The 22,226-nt window shown below is 38.0% G+C and overlaps 1 protein-coding gene across 3 annotated transcripts; it reads left to right on the forward strand.

The window, feature by feature from the left end:
* The first annotated feature begins 5,846 nt into the window (after positions 1-5,846).
* On the forward strand, positions 5,847-20,526 carry LOC121301426 (ELAV-like protein 1). 3 transcript variants are annotated; one of them, XM_041230813.1, is made up of 7 exons: positions 5,847-6,003; positions 8,522-8,581; positions 14,193-14,412; positions 15,944-16,047; positions 16,164-16,317; positions 18,318-18,543; positions 19,269-20,526. In XM_041230813.1, the coding sequence occupies exons 2-7, from the start codon at positions 8,546-8,548 to the stop codon at positions 19,591-19,593; spliced, it is 1,065 nt and encodes a 354-aa protein (XP_041086747.1). In that variant the 5' UTR covers positions 5,847-6,003; positions 8,522-8,545; the 3' UTR covers positions 19,594-20,526. The 3 variants fall into 3 exon arrangements, with proteins under 3 accessions (XP_041086747.1, XP_041086748.1, XP_041086749.1); XM_041230814.1 differs by having other exon boundaries at positions 14,193-14,370; XM_041230815.1 differs by lacking the exon at positions 8,522-8,581.
* Positions 20,527-22,226: the final 1,700 nt, after the last annotated feature.

Below are 22,226 nucleotides of genomic sequence, written 5' to 3' on the forward strand. Positions count from 1 at the left end.
ATATTTGTGGATGAGAGCAGTATTTTATGTGTGTGTAAAAGCAAGCAGCAATAAGAAATGATCAGCATTTTAATGTAAAGCAAAAAGGACAACGGTGGCTGAATATGCCTAGTCGCCAGAATTATTGAGATCCACAATCCTGCAGTTTTTATATTTATCGCTTAGTTACTATATAACAGGATGAAAATGTAGTTGTGACAAATTAAGCATACATATGAGTGCACTCATATTATGTGAAAGAAACAACCTGAACGTTAGCCCGTGAGATTTTTATTAATTTAATATTTTTATAATTAAAGTTGTTTGATGTAGGAATAATTACCATTCAACATTGATCCACTACCATCTTGCCTAGCACAGCATTCTGCTTTCTATTTACCTTTCGCGCGCGTGGGAGTCGGCTCTAAATTTGCTTTGTGTTCATGCCTATGTAAAGGGCAGCCCTGGGCCACATCAAAACGCAAGGTTTTTATTCCAAAATATATATTTTTTCCATAAATCAGACACCGCAGGTCATTTATGCTGATTCTCTAAATCAATCTAAATTCACACCTGAAACAAATAGACAAACAACAAATGTCAACAAGTCTGTCTATGAAGCCTGCCTGAAGGGAACCCCTGTGAAAATGTGTCCCATCTTTATTGGAACTTATATTATGCAGTTATTATGTTTGTTTCACTGTGTACAAAACTCAAACGATGCGCTCTGGGATTATTTTTACAATCTGCAGTAAGATTCCAAAAGTATGAATCGTGTATTAGCAACTTTCACACGTCATTGGCATTGTGGCAGGAATATATCCATAACGATAAATCATTCAACAGTGCTAAATGTACAAATACTAAAGTAAATGCAATAAATTAAATGAGAGAGGTTTTGGTCATATTGTTGATTTTTGTGAAAGACATCTAATTAAAAAGTTTGTCATACAATGTAATTAAAAAAAAATAAATAAATGTGCTCTACTAAAAAAAAACAAGTGGTCAGCTTCCACACCCCTCAGCTATGGTTCAAGATTTACTGGATATTTTATCTTTACTTTTTGCCATTGCTTATAGGTGCTGCATCCAAATTTCCTTGATTAATCTTTTTTTGTTTTTTTATTTTTATAATATTTTTTCTACCTCATTGAATATTCTGTTATGGTAATTCTAATTGTTTCAGACAAGCAGTTATGTAACATCTCATAATGCAACACAAATATTTTTTGTTATGTTTATAAATATGTACTTTACATGTAATCTGTATTAAATATGAATTGGAAGAAAGAAGGTTCTTTCGCCAAGAACAAGTAGAAGAATTGTGAGGAAGGTTAATAACAATCCGGGATTGACTGCCAAAGATATTCAAAGTGAACTGGCTGCAAGGGGGACTGGGGTTTCCATTTCAATCACAGGTCAAGTATTGCATGGGGAAGGTCTCAATAGTTGCAGGCCAAGCAAAAAGCCACTCTTAGTTAAACGTCACAAGGACAATCGCTTAGTTTGCAAAATGACATTTGAATGATGGGTATGAGTTCTGGTCAAAGGTTTTGTGGAGTGATGAAACAAAAATAGAGCTATTTGGTCATGCTATTTGGTCATTATGTTTGGAGAAAGTTGGTGAGGCATACAAAGAAAAGAACACAAAAGAACAAAAGGATACAAATACTTTAGCATTTTTGGAGTTTTGCAAAGAAATAGTTGAAATAAATAATTGTAGACATTTATTTCTTGTAACCTTTTTTTTTTTTTTTTTCCTTATCCACAAAAGAAAAACTTTTGTTACAACTGTGTGTCTAATATATATATATATATATATATATATATATAACACACACACACACACTGTGATCACTCCCGGTGACCAGGAGAAAGCACTCCTGCGCGCTGACAAGCCCGGCGTGGTGACCAGGGGAAGGCACTCCTGCGCGCTGACAAGCATGGGTGCAGCCGCATGGTGGTTCAGCACAGTCCCACAGCAACATAACACACAGACCAAGGTCCCGCTGGTAGCCCATTGTTACAGTATGTTAGTTTAATGTATGTGTGGTAAAGTAAGAGCTCTGCCTGTAAAAATTGTGGTGTTTTGTTTGTGTTTTAGTGGTGGTTGGCAGTGATGGGGTTAATGCCTGTCCCTGCCAAAAACATGTGACAATGTGGCTGCTCCTAAATAAAATAATTGGTACTAATTGAGAGCAGCCACATTCTATAAAAGGAGAGCCCAGGGCTCCATTAGGAGAGGTAGTTGGTGAGTTTTTTGTTCTCTGTGTTGCTGTTTGTTTAAAGTTCTGTTCTGTTCTGAAGGTGAATACCCAGTTTTTTGTGTATTCTGTTTAAATCTTTAGTTTTGGCCCTTGTGTCCTTTTCTTTGAAGTGTGCGTTAGCGCTTATACTGCAGCTTCTGTGCCTCTGTCTCTTTTTTGCTGCTTGGTGTCAGAAGATGGATCGCAATGCCTCCGGAAGACTCAAGCCAGGAGGAGTACTGCAGGTACATTATTCTTTTTGGAGAAGTGCTTTTTTTTGGGGGAACATGGAGAATTGGGTTTGCTGGGACCCTGTCACATCCCAATTCCAGCAGGATGGTGGACTTCAGGACCTCCTCGGGTCTCGAGGAACAAGGTTGCTGCCTCGCCTGCAGGGAGTTTGGACACTCCGTGGCCTGCTGCCCCCTTCAGGGTGAAGAAGAGTTGCCACGTGGCTGGAAAGGGAGCAGCGCCTGTGCCCGGAGAAGGCCAGAGAGGAGGGAGATGCCTGCCCAGGAGCCAGAGAGGGAGTAGCTGGCGTCCTGCGTGCCCAAGAGGGAGGAGCTGGCGTCCTGCGTGCCCGAGAGGGAGGAGCTCTCGAGGGAGAGGCGCACCAGTCTCCAGTGACCGAGGGAGAGGTGCACCAGTCTCCAGAGAGAGGGAGTACATGCCACTCCCACCTCCACCGCAAGAGGAAGACTACCTACCACTACCGCATCCAATGAGGGAGAAGCCCCGCTGTCTCCAGCGCGAGAGAAAGAAACCCCATAGAGTGAGAAGCTTAGTGGGACAAGAGCTGGGTCCGCCGCTGTTGCAGTCAACTCCCGAGGGTCCGCCGCCACCACCTGGGGATTCCTGCACGCCACCACCAGGGTATTTGTGGTGTTCACCAGCAGCAGTTTGACTGCTGGAAATTTTGTTGCCAGAGCGCAGGAAGAGGGAGCTGCTGGCTACAGAGCCCACCTCCACTGGCTACATTATCAATGCCACAGTTGCCTCTGGTCCCAGAGGACTATTGAGACTTTGGGGACTTTAGGGTGGAGGTGGCTATTGGGGCCAGGTGTGCTTTGCACAAAGGGGTGTTTGTCTGTCACAGTATGTATGTCACAGTTTTACCTATTGTCACAAAATGTGCTAACGATTTTCTATAGTACAAATTGTATAATGCATCAAAGTGGGTATGTTAAGGCTGTTTGTCTTTCTGTCTGTTGTTTTGTAAATCATATCAGAGATCTGAATATAGAGAACCCTTACCCAATTTTGATTAAACAACTTTAGTTTACATTATCGAGGTTGTCTGTCTGTGAAATGAATGTCGCACTTACATTTTTTCATTATAGAAAATCTAATTCTAATAAAACTGTCTAAGGACATTCTGTAGCACAAGATACTGAGTTTAAACTAATCTGTGGCTGTATGCAAACACTAACTTGCTCTCTGTGTGCTACACTAAGTTTTTTTTTCTATCTATCTATCTATCTATCTATCTATCTATCTATATATATATATATATATATATATATATATATATATATTATATAATCTAGAGCAGTGCCTGTTAAATTATGATAGAATATGATCTAGACATACTTTATCACAGGCATTTACACAGTTTTCAGATCAATCAGCTAATAGGAACCGGACAAGCTTAGAAGGGCCGAATGGCCTCCTTGTGTTTGTAAATGTTCCTAGGTTCTTAACCAGTGCTTCAGATAAGGTTTTGGGTCATTGAGTAATTTACTCTCCAGTTTAGACGCTATGGGACTAAGATTTGAGTATGGCTATTTATTTAGCATTGTTAATTTTGCACAGCTGGTGTTCCTAGAGCTCGTGAAGGTGTTTATGCATCAGCTACGTGGCTGCAACGTATTTAGCATGTCATTTGGTCCTCCCATATTAATACTATATTTGAACCAGCAGGCATATGCTGCTAATTATCCCTATTCGCAATGTATGACATTATGAAGCAACTAGCCATCCACAGGTCACATCTCTCAAGAGCAAAGCAACTAGCCATCCACAGGTCACATCTCTCAAGAGCAAAGCAACTAGCCATCCACAGGTCACATCTCTCAAGAGCAAAGCAACTAGCCATCCACAGGTCACATCTCTCATGTGCAGTTGCGCAAATCTGTTGTGTAAATGTATTTAAAAAAAAAAAATGACATCAAACCAGAATAATGTCAGCACAAACGGAGAAGCAACATAAAGCAACCTTTTCCTTTGAAGAACGTCACGTATTAAGAAACGAAGTAACAGAACATAAAGATAAGTTGTTTGGGTGGAAATGTTCATCTGTTGCTGCAAGGAAACTTGACGAGACAACGTAGATAAGGGAAATGCTGTGGGAGTTAAGACTGCTCCTGATTAGGCTTACCAGATTTCCAGAGTAAAAAAAATTGATTTTTTTTCTTCAATTCATTGATGTCAATTCACTGAACTCTAAAGTAGTTCAAATAACTATAGTAGATGCATTTATTGCACATCACAACAATTCACTGTTTGCTTTCTATTGTCCTCGATCCAAAACACATTAAATATACAAAAAGCCAGGTAATTTATGGTATTCTTATTACATCATTTACAAATGGTTGTTAATCAAAACACAATGGGGACTAAAAAGGCTAACTTGGCTGGTGGCACTTCCAAGAAAACATTTTAAAATGAATAATTAGCCATGGAATCTCAATGAAAGTGAGACTCCCCATGTAATCAAACAGCCAGCCTGCATTCTCAAAGCTCTTCCACATTCGTATAGGAAAAACACAGCCCTTCAAAGTGACCAAAGTGACAGAAACAACTTGTTTTTAATTATGGGGCTTGTGATGGTGTTGTTTCTTATTTGTTTAAGATGTTTACTTACAATGCTAACTATTAGTAAGGCTCTATTTTTTATCACTTAAAGGTGCACAAACGTTTGCCTTACTGACAGACTATCTGTTACACTGCATCAGGAACCTGGCAGCCAGTTTAGTTTGCTTGTATTTGCGCTTTAGTTTTTATTTTTTAAGTAATTTTAGTTTCAATTATGTTTTATTCCATTAAAAAAAAAAACACTCAAATTAAATACACGATATAGTAAAACTAATATTTATTTTGAGTCACTGTGTAAAGCAGCCATTTGACTGAAGTGCTGACATTACTGTGAAAACGTGCACGCCGAGTAATTTATATTATTAATTAAAATACTGAAGAGTCACGTTATTTTTACAGAGTTATCGCCTCACTCGATATGTTCTTGTTTCATTAGTGCTATTACTGGGGCTATGGTATATCGCTTACCGAAGATAAACATAAAAGTAACATTAAATATGAGCGCTTGGTCACTCACTCCCACGTAGCATGGCCGCGATGCTGTGGCTCTGCTATGGTTGAAAATAAAGACTGTGATAAATAAAGACAAGAAGGGAAAAAAAAACTCTCTCTAAAGTGATTGATGGCCTACCACGCAATGAGATTTTATAATTTTAGACAAACATATAACTTGTCCAATCGTGTTGTAGAGGAGGCGGGGTGTATGGATTCCATGGGGGCGATTAGAAAAACAAGAACCAATTACAGGTATCAAACGTCCTGCCTGACAGCGAGACTATCGAATAAGCGATCGGAGCAGGCGGGCCTTTGCCAGTCCTCTATCGCGCCGGCAGTAGCAGTGGATCCTGGTCCCGTTCATTGTGTCTGTAGAGCCGCGGGTTAACAGCAACAGCGTCGCCACTCGAGTCCGGGGAAAGGGTTACACCATTCGACCCGAAAGAGCGCCCAAATTACGGAGATACAGGTATGGAGCAATCGGTGCCTCGGGAAGGACTTTTCTTAGACAGATTCCAGGAAAACGACGAGGCGGCCGCCATGCGGTGGAAACGAGAGGGGGGCCTCGCTAGGCCTCGGTAAGTGGGCCGCCGAGTTCGCGGGGTGGGCAGGCCGAGAAGGGTGCAACACAGGTCCGCCTCGGAGCAAAATATACAGCGGGGCTTCATGGCCTGTTAGGGAGAACTGTTTTGTAATTTATAATTGTCGTATAGTTTACATGTTTTAAATATATATTTATTGTATCGTATTCCATTTTGGAGAGTAAATTAAAATCACCAACAACTGCAATGCAACAGAATAGCCGTGAATAGAGGATGCCCCGTGTGGCGGTTATCTTGTGTTAGTAAGCGCGCTTCAGCATGCACTGGTTTTATTTATTTGTTACGAGAACAGTTCAGAAAGCAAAACCCATTACATGTTTTTTTTTTTTTTCTTCTTGTAAAAATCTAATTTGCATATGATCAACAGTGTCACACTAGGTTGCCTGAAGAAATAACACACTTTTAATAAAGTACTTGCAGTTTTAATGAGGAATGTGTGCGTTTGTTGGAGTAGGCCTATAATTATGAACCCGTGTTATTATAATCGTACCGGATTGAGGGGTTTCGCTGTATTTTGTTAGGCGGTCCAGATGGGCGGGTTTTTTACATGCGTTCGGTGGCATTAAGAGCAGGGTGGATTTTACCGGGAATAAGTTGATTTATTTTTTGTTTTGATTAAACTGAGCCTGAATTGTCAGTGCAGTTTTTAATGTACTCGATATTATACGCGGAATATATAATAGTTATCTCTTGGTAGAAGTGTTGGAAAGTTTGTGCGGATGTTTCTTGCCCGAGCTCGCTGTATTTGGTGTCCAATGGCGTGCGTTTCCAGAGTCGTGTTTGCTTCTTGCTAAAGTTGTTCCTCTGGCTGTATTTCACAAAGCACTCCGGTAACCGGAGCGGGGCGGCGGGATAACAAGTCTGCCAACATGCTTGTAGTGTACTTCTGATTTCGGACATTGCTGAAATCAGCCTAAAAGTATTATTATTAGTTAAAGCTTTCTTAAACTTTCCAGCGTTACAAAAATGTACACTTGTTTAAGGCTCATGCATGTACTGCTTAAAGTGGGCTTATGAAGCCCAGACCATTTTGCTGTCTGCACAAGTGTAATCGTTGACTTTTTTCCTGGTCTTTGTTACTCAAACCATTATCTAGATTGAAGTTTTTTGTTTCAATCAATATCGTTGTTAACCCTTCACACAATGGCAGGTTCGCCAGTGCATTGCCAGTTAACTTTCCGTACAGTGTTTAATTATAATTTTTCATGCTCTATTAAAACTGCCCTTAAGCTTTTTTTTTTTTTTAAACAAATTTAACGAAAGACTTGTGTAACTTTATGAACTATGTCTAATACCATAACAAATCTACATGCGACTAAAAGTTGTGTCCCCTCCCTTTTCAATATGTGTATTAATTTTGTATTTGAGTCTATCGGATGCTTTGTGTGACCCAGCGCTTGGCATTAAGTAGTCAAATTTAAAGGAAGGTGTATTTCAAACTTTAACAATGACAAGACAGCATGGGGGTCTGGGACGGACTTTTGTCAAAGTGACGATATAATTTTAACTTAACTGTAGAGGCTACCCCTACAGCTCGAGTATTGTGTTCTTCAATTAAAAATAAACCTAGTATTTCACTTTATTGGGTTTTCACTTAATGTGTTAACAACTAGTCAGGAATGTTGTAGACTGTTTCAGGTGCAATGTAAATATGTGATATCCTATGTGACATTTTATACATAATTGTAGAACAGTGCTCCCTCCTTATTTGAATAACTCAAGTACTGTTCATTCAGTTTGGCCATGGTAACAGTAAATTGTACTGTTAGTGCAAGAGCCCTTCACTAATCCACTGTTTTCAATGTCTGGTTTTTGATATGCAAATCAGATAGTGAAATGGAGGGAGCACTGTAGGCTGTAGCACTTAAAATAGTTGCTCTATTTATATTACCTTGATACTAAAAGCAGCTTGTTACTGTACATTAAAAATATATTTAATGTGTTCTGTTTCCAATAAACTGCTGTATTTTGACGTCTCAAACCAGATAAATTAATATTACGCCCCTCATTCCTAGACTGCTTTGAATACGTGATGAAATGTAAAGTCAGTCTGGCTGTGAGGGGACTGAAAGATTTTCTGACACCTTAGCAAGGTTAAGACTCAGGCAGAGCGTTCTGTATAGTAAATTTGAACCAAAGTGAGGTGTTAAAAATACACGCTGAAAAGGGAACAGTCCTTGAGGCTGATGGTTTTTTATGTTCTCTCCACAGGTATTTCCCGAAGAAGCAGAGCATCCTTTTTTATTTATTTTTTTAATTTATTTAATTTATTTTTTTTCAAAGTATTTTTACCTTTTCTCTCCCTACCCCCCCCCCCCCCCCCTCTTTTTTTTTTTTCTTCAGCGTGTATTTTTATTACCTTATTTTTGTTTTTAATACCTTCAGATTCGGGAACTGTGAAGTGTCTACATGGCAGTCAGAAGGGGCCACATTAGGTACTTGAAAGTGAGTAGCAGATTTGTCTGTCTAATATAATTGTTTTTCAGGACAAATTGTCCTTCCAATTTGTCCAAACTCGTCTCAAGATGAGATTGAATTACTAGAAAGATGCAACATTTGTGAGCTCAAGGTAGATTTGTTTTTGTTTAATTCATATTTAGTCATGTCTCCTAACAGTGCTTGTATAATATTTATAATCAATGGAGCAAGATGTAAAACGTTTGCCAGAAGTATTTATTTTCATTTTAATTTTTGATTTTGTTCAATCTCATGGTTGAAGTTACTACAGTATTTTTGGGTGCATGAGGCCATGTTTTATTTTGTTGTGGTAACAATGAATATACAGTGCTACCTCGTTATAATGCGGCTGTCGGGGTCCATAATGAGGAGACAGCATTATTTTGTGTTTTGCCTCATAACGAGTTTAAAGTTTACACCACTCCTTTTATATTTTTTATAGTAAATGTTGTAAACTGTAAATAACACAGAATCCAAGGATGCCTGTACACAGCTATGTTTTGTAACATTAACTGACAGTTTGTTAGTTTTTAGAAGAAAAAAAACCTGCACAAACAATAGAGCTTTATAAGTACATTATATCCCAGTTTCAACTTAAATGCATTTAAATATGGTACTCTAAAAACTGTGAAACCAAATCAGTTTTTTTTTTTTTTTTTTTTTCCCTCTTATAATTTATCCTAGCATAATTCACTATTACCAGGATCACTTAAAGTATCTGGAACGTTCACCCAACGTTTGAGTTAAACTGCAGTATGGGGGAAATAGGAGCCATGATCTTGCTGTGTTGTAACTGGTTCCGCACTGTAACAGGTCGCGTTATAACTGGTAGCACTGTAATTGTATCTCTGGTTGGAAGTAAAACCTATCAAAATAGTTAAGTTTGGGGTGCTGCAAACACACTGAATAATTTGCTTTTCCAGTTTTCATTGAGCAGCACTACAGTAGTTCATAATAGAATCGAACATTTAGCAAAATTGTTTACTGTTTAAACTGTAGTGCATATGCAATAAAGTGTGCTTATAGTTGGATTTATATTAATAACTGATTCCCATCGAATTCAAAAAAATATTTAAAACAAAAAAAAGAAATGCTGTGAGATCAGTAAACCTGTTTTTGGATTGCTACCAGCAACCAACTGTTCATTTAATATTTCATTGCTAGAACACTATTTTTAATCTGTTTGCAGCATTGATTGAGATTATGTAAAATAAGCACAAAGCTTTTGATTTATACTATACTCTATATACTATATATATATATATATATATATATATATATATATATATATATATATATATATATATATATATATATACACACACACACACATACAGCTTTCCATTGAGTAGATTTTTACTGTAATGTATTTATACCTAAACAAAGTGAAGCTCTGAACCCTATCCACACTAATTAAATAACATCTGTTGAAACCACATACTTGCTATTCTGAAGTATCAGCGTTGTGTTTATAGTAGGGATGCAAGTTGGTTATGATTGTGTTTTATATATATGTACACACACACATACAGTGCCTTTTAAAAGTATTCAGACCCTTCCTATGGTGTCCCATTTTGTGAAATTACAACATGATGCTATACTATTTTTAACCTTAATATTTTATGCAAAACTTGAATGCTCCAACTGAAGACTTCTAAGGGTAAGATTAGTTACACTAAATGTCAGCAAAAACTGAAATGTGCTGATTGCATAAGTATTCAGACCTGTCAGATCCGTATTTTAGCAGACTGAAACAGGTTTTCCTCTAGTATTTGCCTGTACTTTTCTCCCTTCATTTTTCTTTCAATCATAACAAGCTTTCCAGTCCCTGCTGAGAAGCATCCCCATAGCATGATGCTCCCACCACGGTGATAGTGTTGACTGATACCATGATAGTGTTGACTGGGAAAGGTGTTGGGTCTGCGTCAAATGTAACGCTTGGCATTTAGACCAAAAAGTTCCAATTTGGTCTTGTCTGACCAAACACCTTTTGCCACATTTTTCAGGATCACGCAGGTGCTTTGTTGCAAACTCCATGCAGGCTTTGAGATGGCTTATTTTTAGTATTGGCTTCCTTCTTGCCACCCTGCCATACAGACTACATTTGGAAGTGTTCTGGATATTGTTGACACATTTTCTCCCATCTCAGCCATTGAACTCTATAGCTCTTTGAAAGTTGTCAATGGCCTCATAGTGGCATCCCTCACCAGTTTCCTGCTTGCCCGGCTGCTCAGTTTGGAGGGACGGCCTGATATAGGCAGTGTCTGGGTGGTACAATGCACCTTCCATTTCTTGATGATTGCGTAGACTGTGCTCACAGGGGTATTCAGAGACTTGCTTTGAAAGCGCCTTGGTCTTCATGTTTGAGTCTTTACTTGTACTGTTATATATAGATATATATTATATATATTTTTTTTTTTAAGTGCCTCCTAGTATCTGTTCTGAATGCCCCTTTTAGTTTGTGACCTCAGGTATGTTTCAGCACTTAGTAAATGTAATTCCCTATACTGTTGAGGCTCCCTCGTAACGTTTCTGCAGTTTGTAGTGGTGATTGCACTTCTCGTGTTATTGCTTTTAACATTTGCTTTTTAAGTTGGATGGTGGGATGTAAATTTATACAGCATGTTTTTAAATTCTGGGCTAGGATTCTCTCAGGTCGTAAGATCAGATTCCTCTTGCTGATTTCAAACAAGAACATATCCCAAATTCAGTCCCTTAAGCCCACTGTTCGTTTGGGACAGTTGTTGTAAAATGCCTGAAAGCTGCTTTGTGTCCTGGGCTGAAGAGGTAAATTAATGGCAGGTTTTATATTCTATAGCCATTTTTTCAACTTGTAGAACATGAAAAGAGCCAGATTTTTTTTAAAGTGCTTCACCAACATGTCTACTACACTGGGCAAAAAAACTGATTGAACCAAGGGATTCAACTTCTACATGAGTTTTTACAAAGCTAGGCCCAAGGGTCCCTGAACCTCTCCAAAAATGAATATTGTGTAAATCTTTATGGCCATTCATACACCAGTTTCTTGAGCAAGTTCTAAAAGGGATGTTACCTTCTGGCACCTCACATGCTATTCATTGCCACATGAATTAGATTTTGTAATCCTCTTTTTATTTCATTCAAAAGGTGGCCTCTTTGGAGAGCTTTGGGGTGCCTGAAATTTATCCATGATGAGTATGCCACAACTGTCAGGCACATTGCTCTCACATAACTGTTTGTGAAGGAGAATGTTGCTACTGAGACTTTTTTCTTTTGTAACTTGAATTTTCAGTACCTGACTGTTTTTTTTTTTTTTTTACTTGCTTGAAAGTATGTAAATGTCAAGAAAAATAATGAGATTTTTTTTCAAAATAAACTGTTCACTTCAAATAAAATATTTTCCTTTTCAAACAATGAATAAAACTGAACAAAAATCTAATAACACGAACTGTACAAAATGAACAAATGAACTATTTACATCCCTAAAGTGCTCGATAATAATAAATGTAGTGTGGATCCATTATACTTACAAATCCTCAAGAGGATCCAATCCATCTTCAAATGCTGCTTCAGATATCGAGTCACTTTCACTCCTGTCCATCTCCTCCAAAACTTCTAAAAGACTGAATCGACTTTTTTTGGGATGCTTTGGAACACAGCTTGACATTTTGTTCGATTTACACATTTTAGATTTGAAAAATTACCAGAAAATGGTAAGAAACCCTGATCCGCAGTGCGTAATGCTGCGTTCTTCTTGTAATACGGGTCGTTGTGTTTACTTGCGCACATAGATTACTCCTCTGGATTAGGGTACAGTCAAAGTATGATTGGACAGCTTGTGACCTGCCCTACAACACGATCAGGAAGATTTCACCATCAACAGATAGTTGTAAGGCCAGAGCAGCCAAATGCAGAGCTAGTCGATCGGAGTTGTTTTTAACCATGAGGTACTAGACGCATTGCGAAGGGGATATCTCGGCGGTGAAATGGCGAATTTGGAAAATTCCTTCGCTGTTTGACGGTAAGAAAACCACATTTTTGATATTGTCAGCTTTTTTTGCTCTTTTGTAAATATTAGATGATTTATGTAATGTGTAATTGCAGTACCATGTTCCAATAAGTAATTGTGCAGTCATCACATTTTTAGAATTTTTTTTTTGTTCTAGATTTCAAAGCAGACGGCCTTCAAACTCATCAATGCTAACGTCTATCTAGTACATATACATCGGAATATTGTTTCAATTGCTTCATCTACAGGGTAACTGGAAAGTAAGTTTACCACATTACACACCATGTCGTCGATGTGGTAAACTTGCTTTCTGTCCCACAGTTTTGGGTACGGGTGTGTGTCGCTGTATTTTCTGTGAAGTGTACTTCATCGGCAGAATATATCTGTTTTGACCAGTACCAATCCTGACAAGGTTTCCTTACAACCCCTTGTAACATCAACAAAGAAATAAATACCCTCTGTAGCAGGCATCCATTTATTACTCTGCAAATGCTGCTGTCCATTCTTTACTGCTTATCTGTGGATGGGCTGGTCTGTCAGTGAATTTCCTAGGGACTGCTGCCAGCAGGAAACAAAACTGCAGACTATAGTAGCGTATGTTCTGCCTATTGATTTGGTGTAGCACGTCGAAATGACCTGAAACTTGCAGAGGCACATATAACCCCCTGCACGCTATTCTCATGGGAGTGACACATTTGGAATCGCTTGCACTCAAAGTTGAAATCGCAGGATAAGCAGTGGGTGGTTAATCAATTATTACATGTGCATTTATCGACAACAGTCAATGCATTAACATTTTATTTAACAAACATCAGGATTTTTATCTGAAGATCCCCCAATAACTGAAAACACTGCTGTGCATAGTAATGCAACAGCAAGGCGCAACATACATTCAAATGAGAACACGTGATAAAAAAAATACAAATCAGGAGCTAACAGTAACAGTGTTATTAACGGAAGTCATTTCAATCTGAAATAGGATGGTTAGTAAAATTTAATATTAATGTTAATTATCTACACAAAATCCAATAAATGGCCAAATCACTGGTTTTCTGTACGCCCTTTACCCCAAAAATTACCAGTCTGTCAGATTCTTTCATTTAAAAAACAAAGTAATTGTTAGCTTAAATCAGAAAAATGTTCATTAAAATATTAACTGATGTCGCATGAAAGGCCAAATGTGTGTATCCTGGCTACCTGCCTTATTCATACTAGTATAAGTGAATAACGACATAAAAGCAAACTGGCAATAGGAGACTAAAAACCAGGCTCTAATTTGATGCATTGATTCACCTAATATGTACTCGAAGCAGAGGAAATGTCATCATGGGTGATCAAAAACCGATGCACCAGTTAATTGCTGCATCTCTAGCCAACTAAAATATGATATTGAGGCTGTTTGTGTCATGTTACATATAACAAGAGCACAGCAAATTCAGTTAGGATATCAAACTATCAGTCTTAATTTAGTTTACCTCTAAATTGTGAAAGTAGTTTGACATTCTTCAGAACACGATATTGAGAGGGAGAATAGACGCTGGTGGTGTGCTGATTTTAGAGTGACGTTAAATCGCTGACGGTACCCTCCCTCCCTCTGCCATGTGTTTTCAGGAAGTTTATGACATGTCTAACGGTTATGAAGACCACACGGCTGATGAGGCAAAGGATGCCAAAACAAACCTGATCGTCAACTACCTCCCCCAGAACATGACCCAGGATGAGCTGCGCAGCCTCTTCAGCAGCATTGGGGAGGTGGAGTCTGCCAAACTCATCCGCGACAAAGTGGCAGGTAAAGCGCTTTCTACCCAAGGCCCTTATCAGGGAGACAACAGTGAGTCCAAAACATTTTTAATATTATGAAAACATTGTAGTGAGGAATGTAATTAATGTTCTTTTTCATCTGAACTTGTGGGAACACTGGAACTAACCAATGTATCTTGGATAAATTGTACTCTTCTGAGTTTAATGATGGCATGTAACAAAGGGTGTGAATCATCTGAGGCTAAATCCTCTAATTGATGTTTTCCAAGGATCAATGTTAATGTACATTTTAATCAGTGATCTTGATAGTTAATTGTATATTTAAAACATTACATTGATTTGAGTAGGTTTGTTAAATTACAATGATTAAAACTCATGGAAAATGCCTAATGTACGAGACATTTTCAGTTAAACACTATTGAAATGCTTAATGCGTGTTAATTGGTAGTAGATAAGTCCATGATACTTGAGTTGGTGATGGTGGACAATTTAGTGGGATGGGTGGTATACCAGTTATTGTTGCAAAACACGCTGCAAAGTTTACAAGAAATGCATTGCATTCTTTGCAGTGTGTTCTGCTTTATATGCTATGTTTTTAAACATGTTGACTTTTTTACAGTTTCAATCACACATCATAGATCATAAATAAACTAGGCAGTACATTTCTCCACATTTACTCCAGAGATCAGTGTATCCAGATCACACTCCCTCCTGCAGCAATGCTGGTTTTCTGTTCCCACAATACACTGCTCATTTCAATCAGAGCACCAGTATTGCAGCAAGGAGCAGGAATACACTGATATTTAAGAGAATCGTTCTCCTGGGACACATTCTCGAGTTAAAAAAATAACTCCCTAGTTTATATTTATTATGTGTGAATACTAAAATATTTCTTGTGATCTGATAGCTTTGTCAAAATCAGTACAGGCAGTGACTTCACAAGATTGTTTTTGAATTGTTTGTTTTTTTTGTTGGGGGGGAGGGGGGGGGGGAGGGGGAGGGGGGGGGGGGGGGGGGTTGGGGAGAGGGGAGGGGGAGGGGGGGGGAGGGGGGGGGGGATAGGTGGATAGGATAAATCCACGAAGCACTCGGTGGTGAAGTCTATTTTGAAAGCCTGTTTATAGTGACCTCTCTAAATCCCCTGTGTATTTCCATATGTTCAATACCCTGTCTAAGCGCCATGTATAGTTGGTCATTATAAGCAGGTTTTAGTAAATGTTGAGATGGGTGGGTATTGGATTGAATGCCATGTACTTCTGAAATAATTTCAGAGAAATAACTAAACCAGTTCCTTGCAAATGTTTCTAATATGAAATCAGTGTCATTGATATGGCTTTGAAAGTTTTTTTTTCAAATCCGCAAGTCTTTTGAAGGATGCCATTACAAATGAGATTATTGTAAAGTGTACTGAGCTTCGTGTCTAAGTATTCTTGTATTCTATTCTTGGAGTGACTTCATTGTTTACTGCTGTGTCTCATGTTGTGAGCAAAACCTTCTATGCATTTACTTTTGTCTGCTTAAATAGAAGCATGTTTTATAGTTTACTAACTGCAAATTCAGAAATATATGAACCAGTAACCAACATTCTGTTCTTTTTGTAGGCCACAGTTTAGGGTATGGTTTTGTAAACTATGTGAACCCTAGTGATGCAGAAAGGGCAATTAGTACCCTCAATGGGCTGAGACTACAGTCTAAAACTATCAAGGTAAGTAGATCTAGTGTAAGTTGATACGGTGCACTAGTCGCGTCTGTAGGTAAATTTACAGCAGTGGGAACTGGTCGTTTTTTATTTATTTATTTATTTATTTATTTTAAATGCAGGTTTCTTATGCTCGGCCAAGCTCTGACACCATTAAGGATGCAAATCTTTATATTAGCGGGCTGCCGAAGACAATGACGCAGAAAGATGTGGAAGATATGTTCACAAGATATGGACGCATAATCAACTCTCGTGTCCTGGTCGATCAGGCCTCAGGTATGAAGAATTGTCCCATTTCCAGGGTCTATACCTGTGGCACTGCTTGTACTCATACCTCATTTGTGTTTTTGTGGAAGTGATTACACAAAAATACACCTACACTGTGTTCCCTGTAAGACTTTCATTTAGTTAGCCACTGTGGCTCAAAACTTAAGCCATACCAAAGAATATTAAAGAGAACCGTAAAACTGCGTTTTATTGTACACAATGCATTAAACATATTGACTATAACTGCTTAACAACCCGCTCCCCTAAGCACCACACTTGCCACAGGTTTCCCTTGAGAAATAATAAACCGGTAGGTGAGATTTTCAGGTTCCAGTGCAAGCTTGAATAACATATAAACAACACAATTAGAATTCATAATATAGGTACTGTGCCTTTTACAACTTCAACGCTAAAGTACGATTTTACTACATGATTTTTGTGGACATATGTTTAAGTATAAACCTACTGTTGCAGCGTTTTATTTTAAAACATGTAGATATTTAAATGCCAGACCCTGCCCTTTACTTACACATAAGATATTCAAAGTGCACTGTAACTCTGATTCCCATTTAATCCATGCCAAACATAGTCCCACATGATAAAGTGCAGATTTTCTTAGTTAACCACGACACTGTCCATTGCAAAACGGTACATCGAAACTGACAGTAGACGGTACTATGTGTGTGTTAATGTAAATACCTCCCTGACCAGCTGCAGCTCTATTACACAAGCTTGTTACTAAATAGGATTCTACAGCCACAATTTTTTTTTTTTTAATAAATTAATTTTTTAAAAAAGCAAATAAAATACTGTGTTTTCACCTGGGATTGCTGACAGTAATAGTGCACCGATTCCGACATTAAAACTCAAATCACAGTGAGACGAATCCTCCTTTTAAATAATAAAATATTTACTGTTATTAACCCTTTGCGGTCCATTTATTCAGTGCCTGTCAGGTATATCAGGTCCAGTTTATTTTCCCACACGCTGTTTATTTTACACAAGTAAAACTGGTTTAAAGGGCATTGCAATGCTAAGCGACATCAGTACTGCATCTCCAGCCAAGCCTCAGCCTGTGTTCGCTGTATTTTTCACATACCTCTTTATAGACGTGCATACTGATAAATCCTGTCCTGATCACTCGTTTTATCACCAAACTCAACAATAATGCGATCCAAGTCATTATTTTATTACTATAACATCTCAAAGCTCTGCAAATGTCCGTGATATTCCTTGAGCGCTGAATGTGGAAGCAGCTACTGCCTTTGTTTGTCTGCTTGTCTCTGTATGGTGCAGCTGCTAAGGCTGTTGCTCACACGCCCCTTTAAAATGTTTTTTTTTTTTTTTTTTTTTATTTGGCTCCTATCGGTCTCAGTCGGCCATTGAATGGTTTTCTTGGCTTTTTCCAGAGAAAAAGGTCTTTTCGGTGATGTCGGACAGAGTCCGACATTGGACTGGAAAGGGAAAATCGTAATGTCGACCTGGTCTGACATTGGACCGTAAAGGGTTAATAGTTCCTCTTGCGAATCTTATTGGAACCATTCTGTTTCTATATATTTCAGCATATTTTAAAGAGATAACAAACTGTGACTTATCACGGTTGTATTTATGTTTCTTATTAGAACCACTGTCCTGCCAAACACAACGCTGGTGTGTTATGCAGTTAAGATAAATGTCTTTCATTGGGCAAAATGAAACAAGTCTGTATTGATTCATCTACCAGCACACGTTCAAAGTGCTGGCAGTCTTCCACAAGCACATTTTTCAAAGCCTTCGCCACCGTGGTTAATAAAGTGAAAATCGATCCACGCAGGAAAATCATTTTGCTTATGGAACGTAGCTACATATGTTATTTTGCACAGAGTGCGTAAATACATCATTATTGCAATAGACGTTGAAAGCATAATGACACACAATGAATGGATCTAAGTGGATCTGCTTGATGTGTGTGTCCTAGCTCCCTCCCGTACAGACCAGAAACTCTTAACCATAATTTGTTTTTCTCTTAGGTTTGTCAAGGGGAGTTGCCTTTATTCGCTTTGACAAAAGGTCAGAAGCCGAGGACGCTATCAAAGACTTGAATGGTCAGAAGCCACCAGGTGCTGCAGAGCCCATCACAGTCAAATACGCTGCAAACCCCAACCAGACCAAGAACACAGCATTGCTCTCGCAGCTTTACCATTCACAATCCCGACGCTTTGGAGGGCCAGTACATCACCAGGCCCAGAGATTTCGGTGAGTAGTATTTCAAAAGGGTATTGACAAACACGAGACAGACATTTGCAATTGTTTTTAAATCACTTACCCATTTAGCTTGGAGGGAAACATGACACCAACATCAAATGTAGCCACATTTCCCACATATTTACTAGAGTTGTCAATACTTGTATTGCTTTGAAGAAATTTGAAGTTGTTAGGTATTAATTAAATGGAATAAAACATGTTTTGGATTGGATTGCATTATACCATGCCTGTATACAAACAAATGCTTATATTCTTGCTTGTATTCCAAAATGTTGCTTATATTCTGAAATGTTTCCCTTTTAATATTCCTACTAGTTTTATAGATGTGTCTTGCCATCAAATTGACAAGAGGAACTCTGTTTACCTTTTCTGTTTTTGTTATCTTTTAAAATTGTTTTAATGTAGGCTAGTACATTTAAAAATTGGTTTTTAATATTTGATTGTACAGATTCCTCTGGTGCTGTTGTGTGGCTGAGAGGTTGCTTGAAAGACCAGTGACAGGCAGGAATAAAACAAGCAAATGTAAATGCCAGTTGGTGTGGTAAAGCCACAGGTCAGGCTAATTAGAGGAAACTGAACTTTCTCTGGCTGTATCATTTGAAGCATTTGGTGTGCAGTTTTCTATGATTCTTTAGTTCCATTAGCAGTGTTGTCTGATTGATTCACTCTTCCTAATAAAGAACTGTGCCTGGCTAAGCTGCTGCCTCTCCTTTCAGGTTCTCTCCCATGAGTGTGGATCACATGAGCGGTCTGTCTGGAGTCAGCGTTCCCGGAAACTCCACGTCGGGCTGGTGTATCTTCGTCTACAATCTGGGCCAGGACGCAGATGAAGGAATCCTCTGGCAGATGTTTGGCCCCTTTGGCGCAGTCACCAACGTCAAAGTGATCCGAGATTTTAACACCAATAAATGTAAAGGGTTCGGTTTTGTGACCATGACAAACTACGAAGAGGCTGCTATGGCCATCGCAAGCCTCAATGGGTATCGCCTTGGGGACAAGATCTTGCAGGTCTCATTCAAAACCAGCAAGTCTCACAAGTAATTTCTTGCACTCTTGTGTTTTCTACAAAATAATTAAGTTGACACAGTTGAAAAGGCAATTTTCTTTTTGTTAGTGTAATATCCATTCTGCGCCAATTTTCACAAGTGTTTTCTTTGTCCTAATCTATATAGGAAAGTGTAGGAAGATTGATACTCTGGGATGCAACTAACGTGTTCAAATGTTTTTTGACACATCCCACAATCTATTGACCAATTCTGAGTTTCTAAATTAATTTGTATGTCTGCAATGCTAAGAGTACAGAAGTTTCTTGGTAATGTCACTAAAACATGTGCCATATGCATGGTAAAACAAAAATCACAGCATGCACTGTCTTTATAAGTCTCTGGTTCTCTTTACTCTAAGGTCACGTTGCTTTTAAGATGCTGTCCACTTTAGTTTTATGTAGAGTTAAGATTAAGCATACAGAATGCAAGATGTCTTAGCTATTTTTGTTTTTGTTTTTTGTCAATCTCTTTAAATTTGTTTGGAAGAGTATTGCAAATCTATGGAAAGACTAGTAAGAAGGTAAACTTTTCCACCCATAAATGAATCGGAGTTCTTGTATAGGCATAGCATGCTGGAACCATATCCAACAAAACCTAGTGAGTTGTGGCATATTCATGGCAGGAGATGTATTGGGCAGCCAGCAAGAGGCAAAATAAATAGTTTTAAAGTTCTGTTTTGAAAGGGACCTTGTTAGAACAGCTACTTTTGGGGAAGGACCAGAGAGTTCTGAGGAACTTGAGTTCATGACAACCTGAACACAACTGGTGGGCTAAGTTTTAACCAAGGTGAAGGAAGTTTGATCTCGCAAACAATGATGAAAGAATCGCTTGAATTTAAAAACTAGAGAAATCGCTAATGACAAATTCAGCTACCAACATTTGAGCATTCAAGTTTTCTGCATCCTTTCTAGCTGGTTCCATTTTATTTTGTTTTAAATAGGGCTTTATGTTTAATCCATTCTCCATTGAGAACTGTACTTAAGCTTTTTTCATGCAGTTTGGTAGCATTCAAAATCTTTGTTTTAAAATAGATTTAAAACTAATCCCAAGTTTCTGGAAAACTGCCTTGAGACATTTTGGTTGTTATGTTAATTTTCTTTTGCTTTTTTGTGTTTCCTTTGTTTTGTTTGATTATTGTTTTACTTTTGCATTTACCATTAAATTTGATTTTGTTTTGCTGACGTTTTGTTTCATTTGGTTTTGTTTTACATTTAACCCTTTTCTTTCTTTCTTTTTTACTTTGTTTTGTTTTTTAATTTTGGTAGGTAGGTACTTTTTTTTTTTTTTTTTTTTTTTAAAAGGCCAACATTTCAAACTGAGCCTTTTTACCAACATTGGTCTTGCCATCGGCAGTAGAGGTCAGTCCAGTTAATATGAAGATCACCACTCTCCAGAAAGTATAGTCTTAGCCAAAGCATGTGTTTTCACCCAACGTCTTGAACAAACTAATGCTTTAAGAGCAGAGTATACCATTTTAGTTGACTTTTTTTCCATCATGGCTTGGTTTATTAAGTGTGTGTTTTATTTAGGAGTTGTGTTGTACTTGTCTGTCTTCAGAGGGACCAAATATTGTTGCTTTTTGTTTTTAGTAAAGTAACGTTGCTGCAAAGTCTAAGGCAGGAAGCCTCCAACCAGTTGCTGTTTTTTTAGTAAAGTGCATCAGCGTGTTTTATACAGTAATTAAAAATACTTAACCCGTTTCCAGTATTGTCCTTGACTTTTATAGACTAACCAGATGCCCAAATTTAAAATGCCACATTTAGTATAACCCATAGTTGACTACCAATGTCTATTTCACCCTTACTTGCTTAATTCTAATTGTTTTTACTTTTTAAACATTTTGTCCTTGGTGTGTGTCTACAACTAATAGGGTATGTGTTCTCCAGACAAGGCAGTTACAGTAAAGAATATTGTAGTAGTTTATATTAATATTTATGGCAAGCTTTGTAATAAAGCAGCAAATGGATGCAGTTGAGTGATTTTAGTCAAATATATATAAAAAAAGTGAATACATTTATAAGTAGGGCATTGAGACGGACAGCAAAAGAGTTTTGAAGTAAGGTTGTCTACATATTGAGGTTCAGAGGTGAGGGTAGAGTAAGTGGCTTGTTCTGATCGCTTTTTTTTTTTTTTTTTTTTTTAACGAAACGAACAGTTAACATCCTGAAATTTCACAACACTTCATGAGGCAAGAGGTTATGACACTAGCCATACTTTACATAGAAATTCAGGAATTAACTGAACTTTCATTTGTTTTGGCTCTAATCATTTTTGTTTTTGTTCAAACTGAAATGCAGCGCTCTTTGCCCTGCGGAAAGCCCGGATTAAATATCAGTGAGTTTAACATAGTGCTCGAGGAACCCCCTTCAGGACCAAATTCTTATTTTATGTCTTCAAGAAATTCTTAAGTTTGTATCTCAAGGTCATTATGCAATTACAGATTTAGAGGATTTTAATAGTGTGTCTTTTTTTTTTTTTATTTTTTTTTTTTTTTTGTGTGTAGTAGTTGTTCCCTGTACAAGTTTCTCTCCAGTCTGTTCTGAAGTTAAGTTATGAAAATATTAATAAATGGAACAATCGGTAGAGGATATGGTTACATCAAAAGGGTACAGGACCACAACTTGATAA

Source organism: Polyodon spathula, chromosome 27, assembly GCF_017654505.1.
Source record: "Polyodon spathula isolate WHYD16114869_AA chromosome 27, ASM1765450v1, whole genome shotgun sequence".
Classification (NCBI taxonomy): domain Eukaryota; kingdom Metazoa; phylum Chordata; class Actinopteri; order Acipenseriformes; family Polyodontidae; genus Polyodon; species Polyodon spathula.

Bases quoted from the DNA above. Each gene is read 5' to 3' on its own strand.
- LOC121301426 (XM_041230813.1), top strand. From the start codon at position 8,546: ATGGCAGTCAGAAGGGGCCACATTAGGTACTTGAAA. The intron at 8,582-14,192 runs GTGAGTAGCAGA...ATGTGTTTTCAG, and splicing joins GCCACATTAGGTACTTGAAA to GAAGTTTATGACATGTCTAA. The intron at 14,413-15,943 runs GTGAGTCCAAAA...TTCTTTTTGTAG, and splicing joins CCCTTATCAGGGAGACAACA to GCCACAGTTTAGGGTATGGT.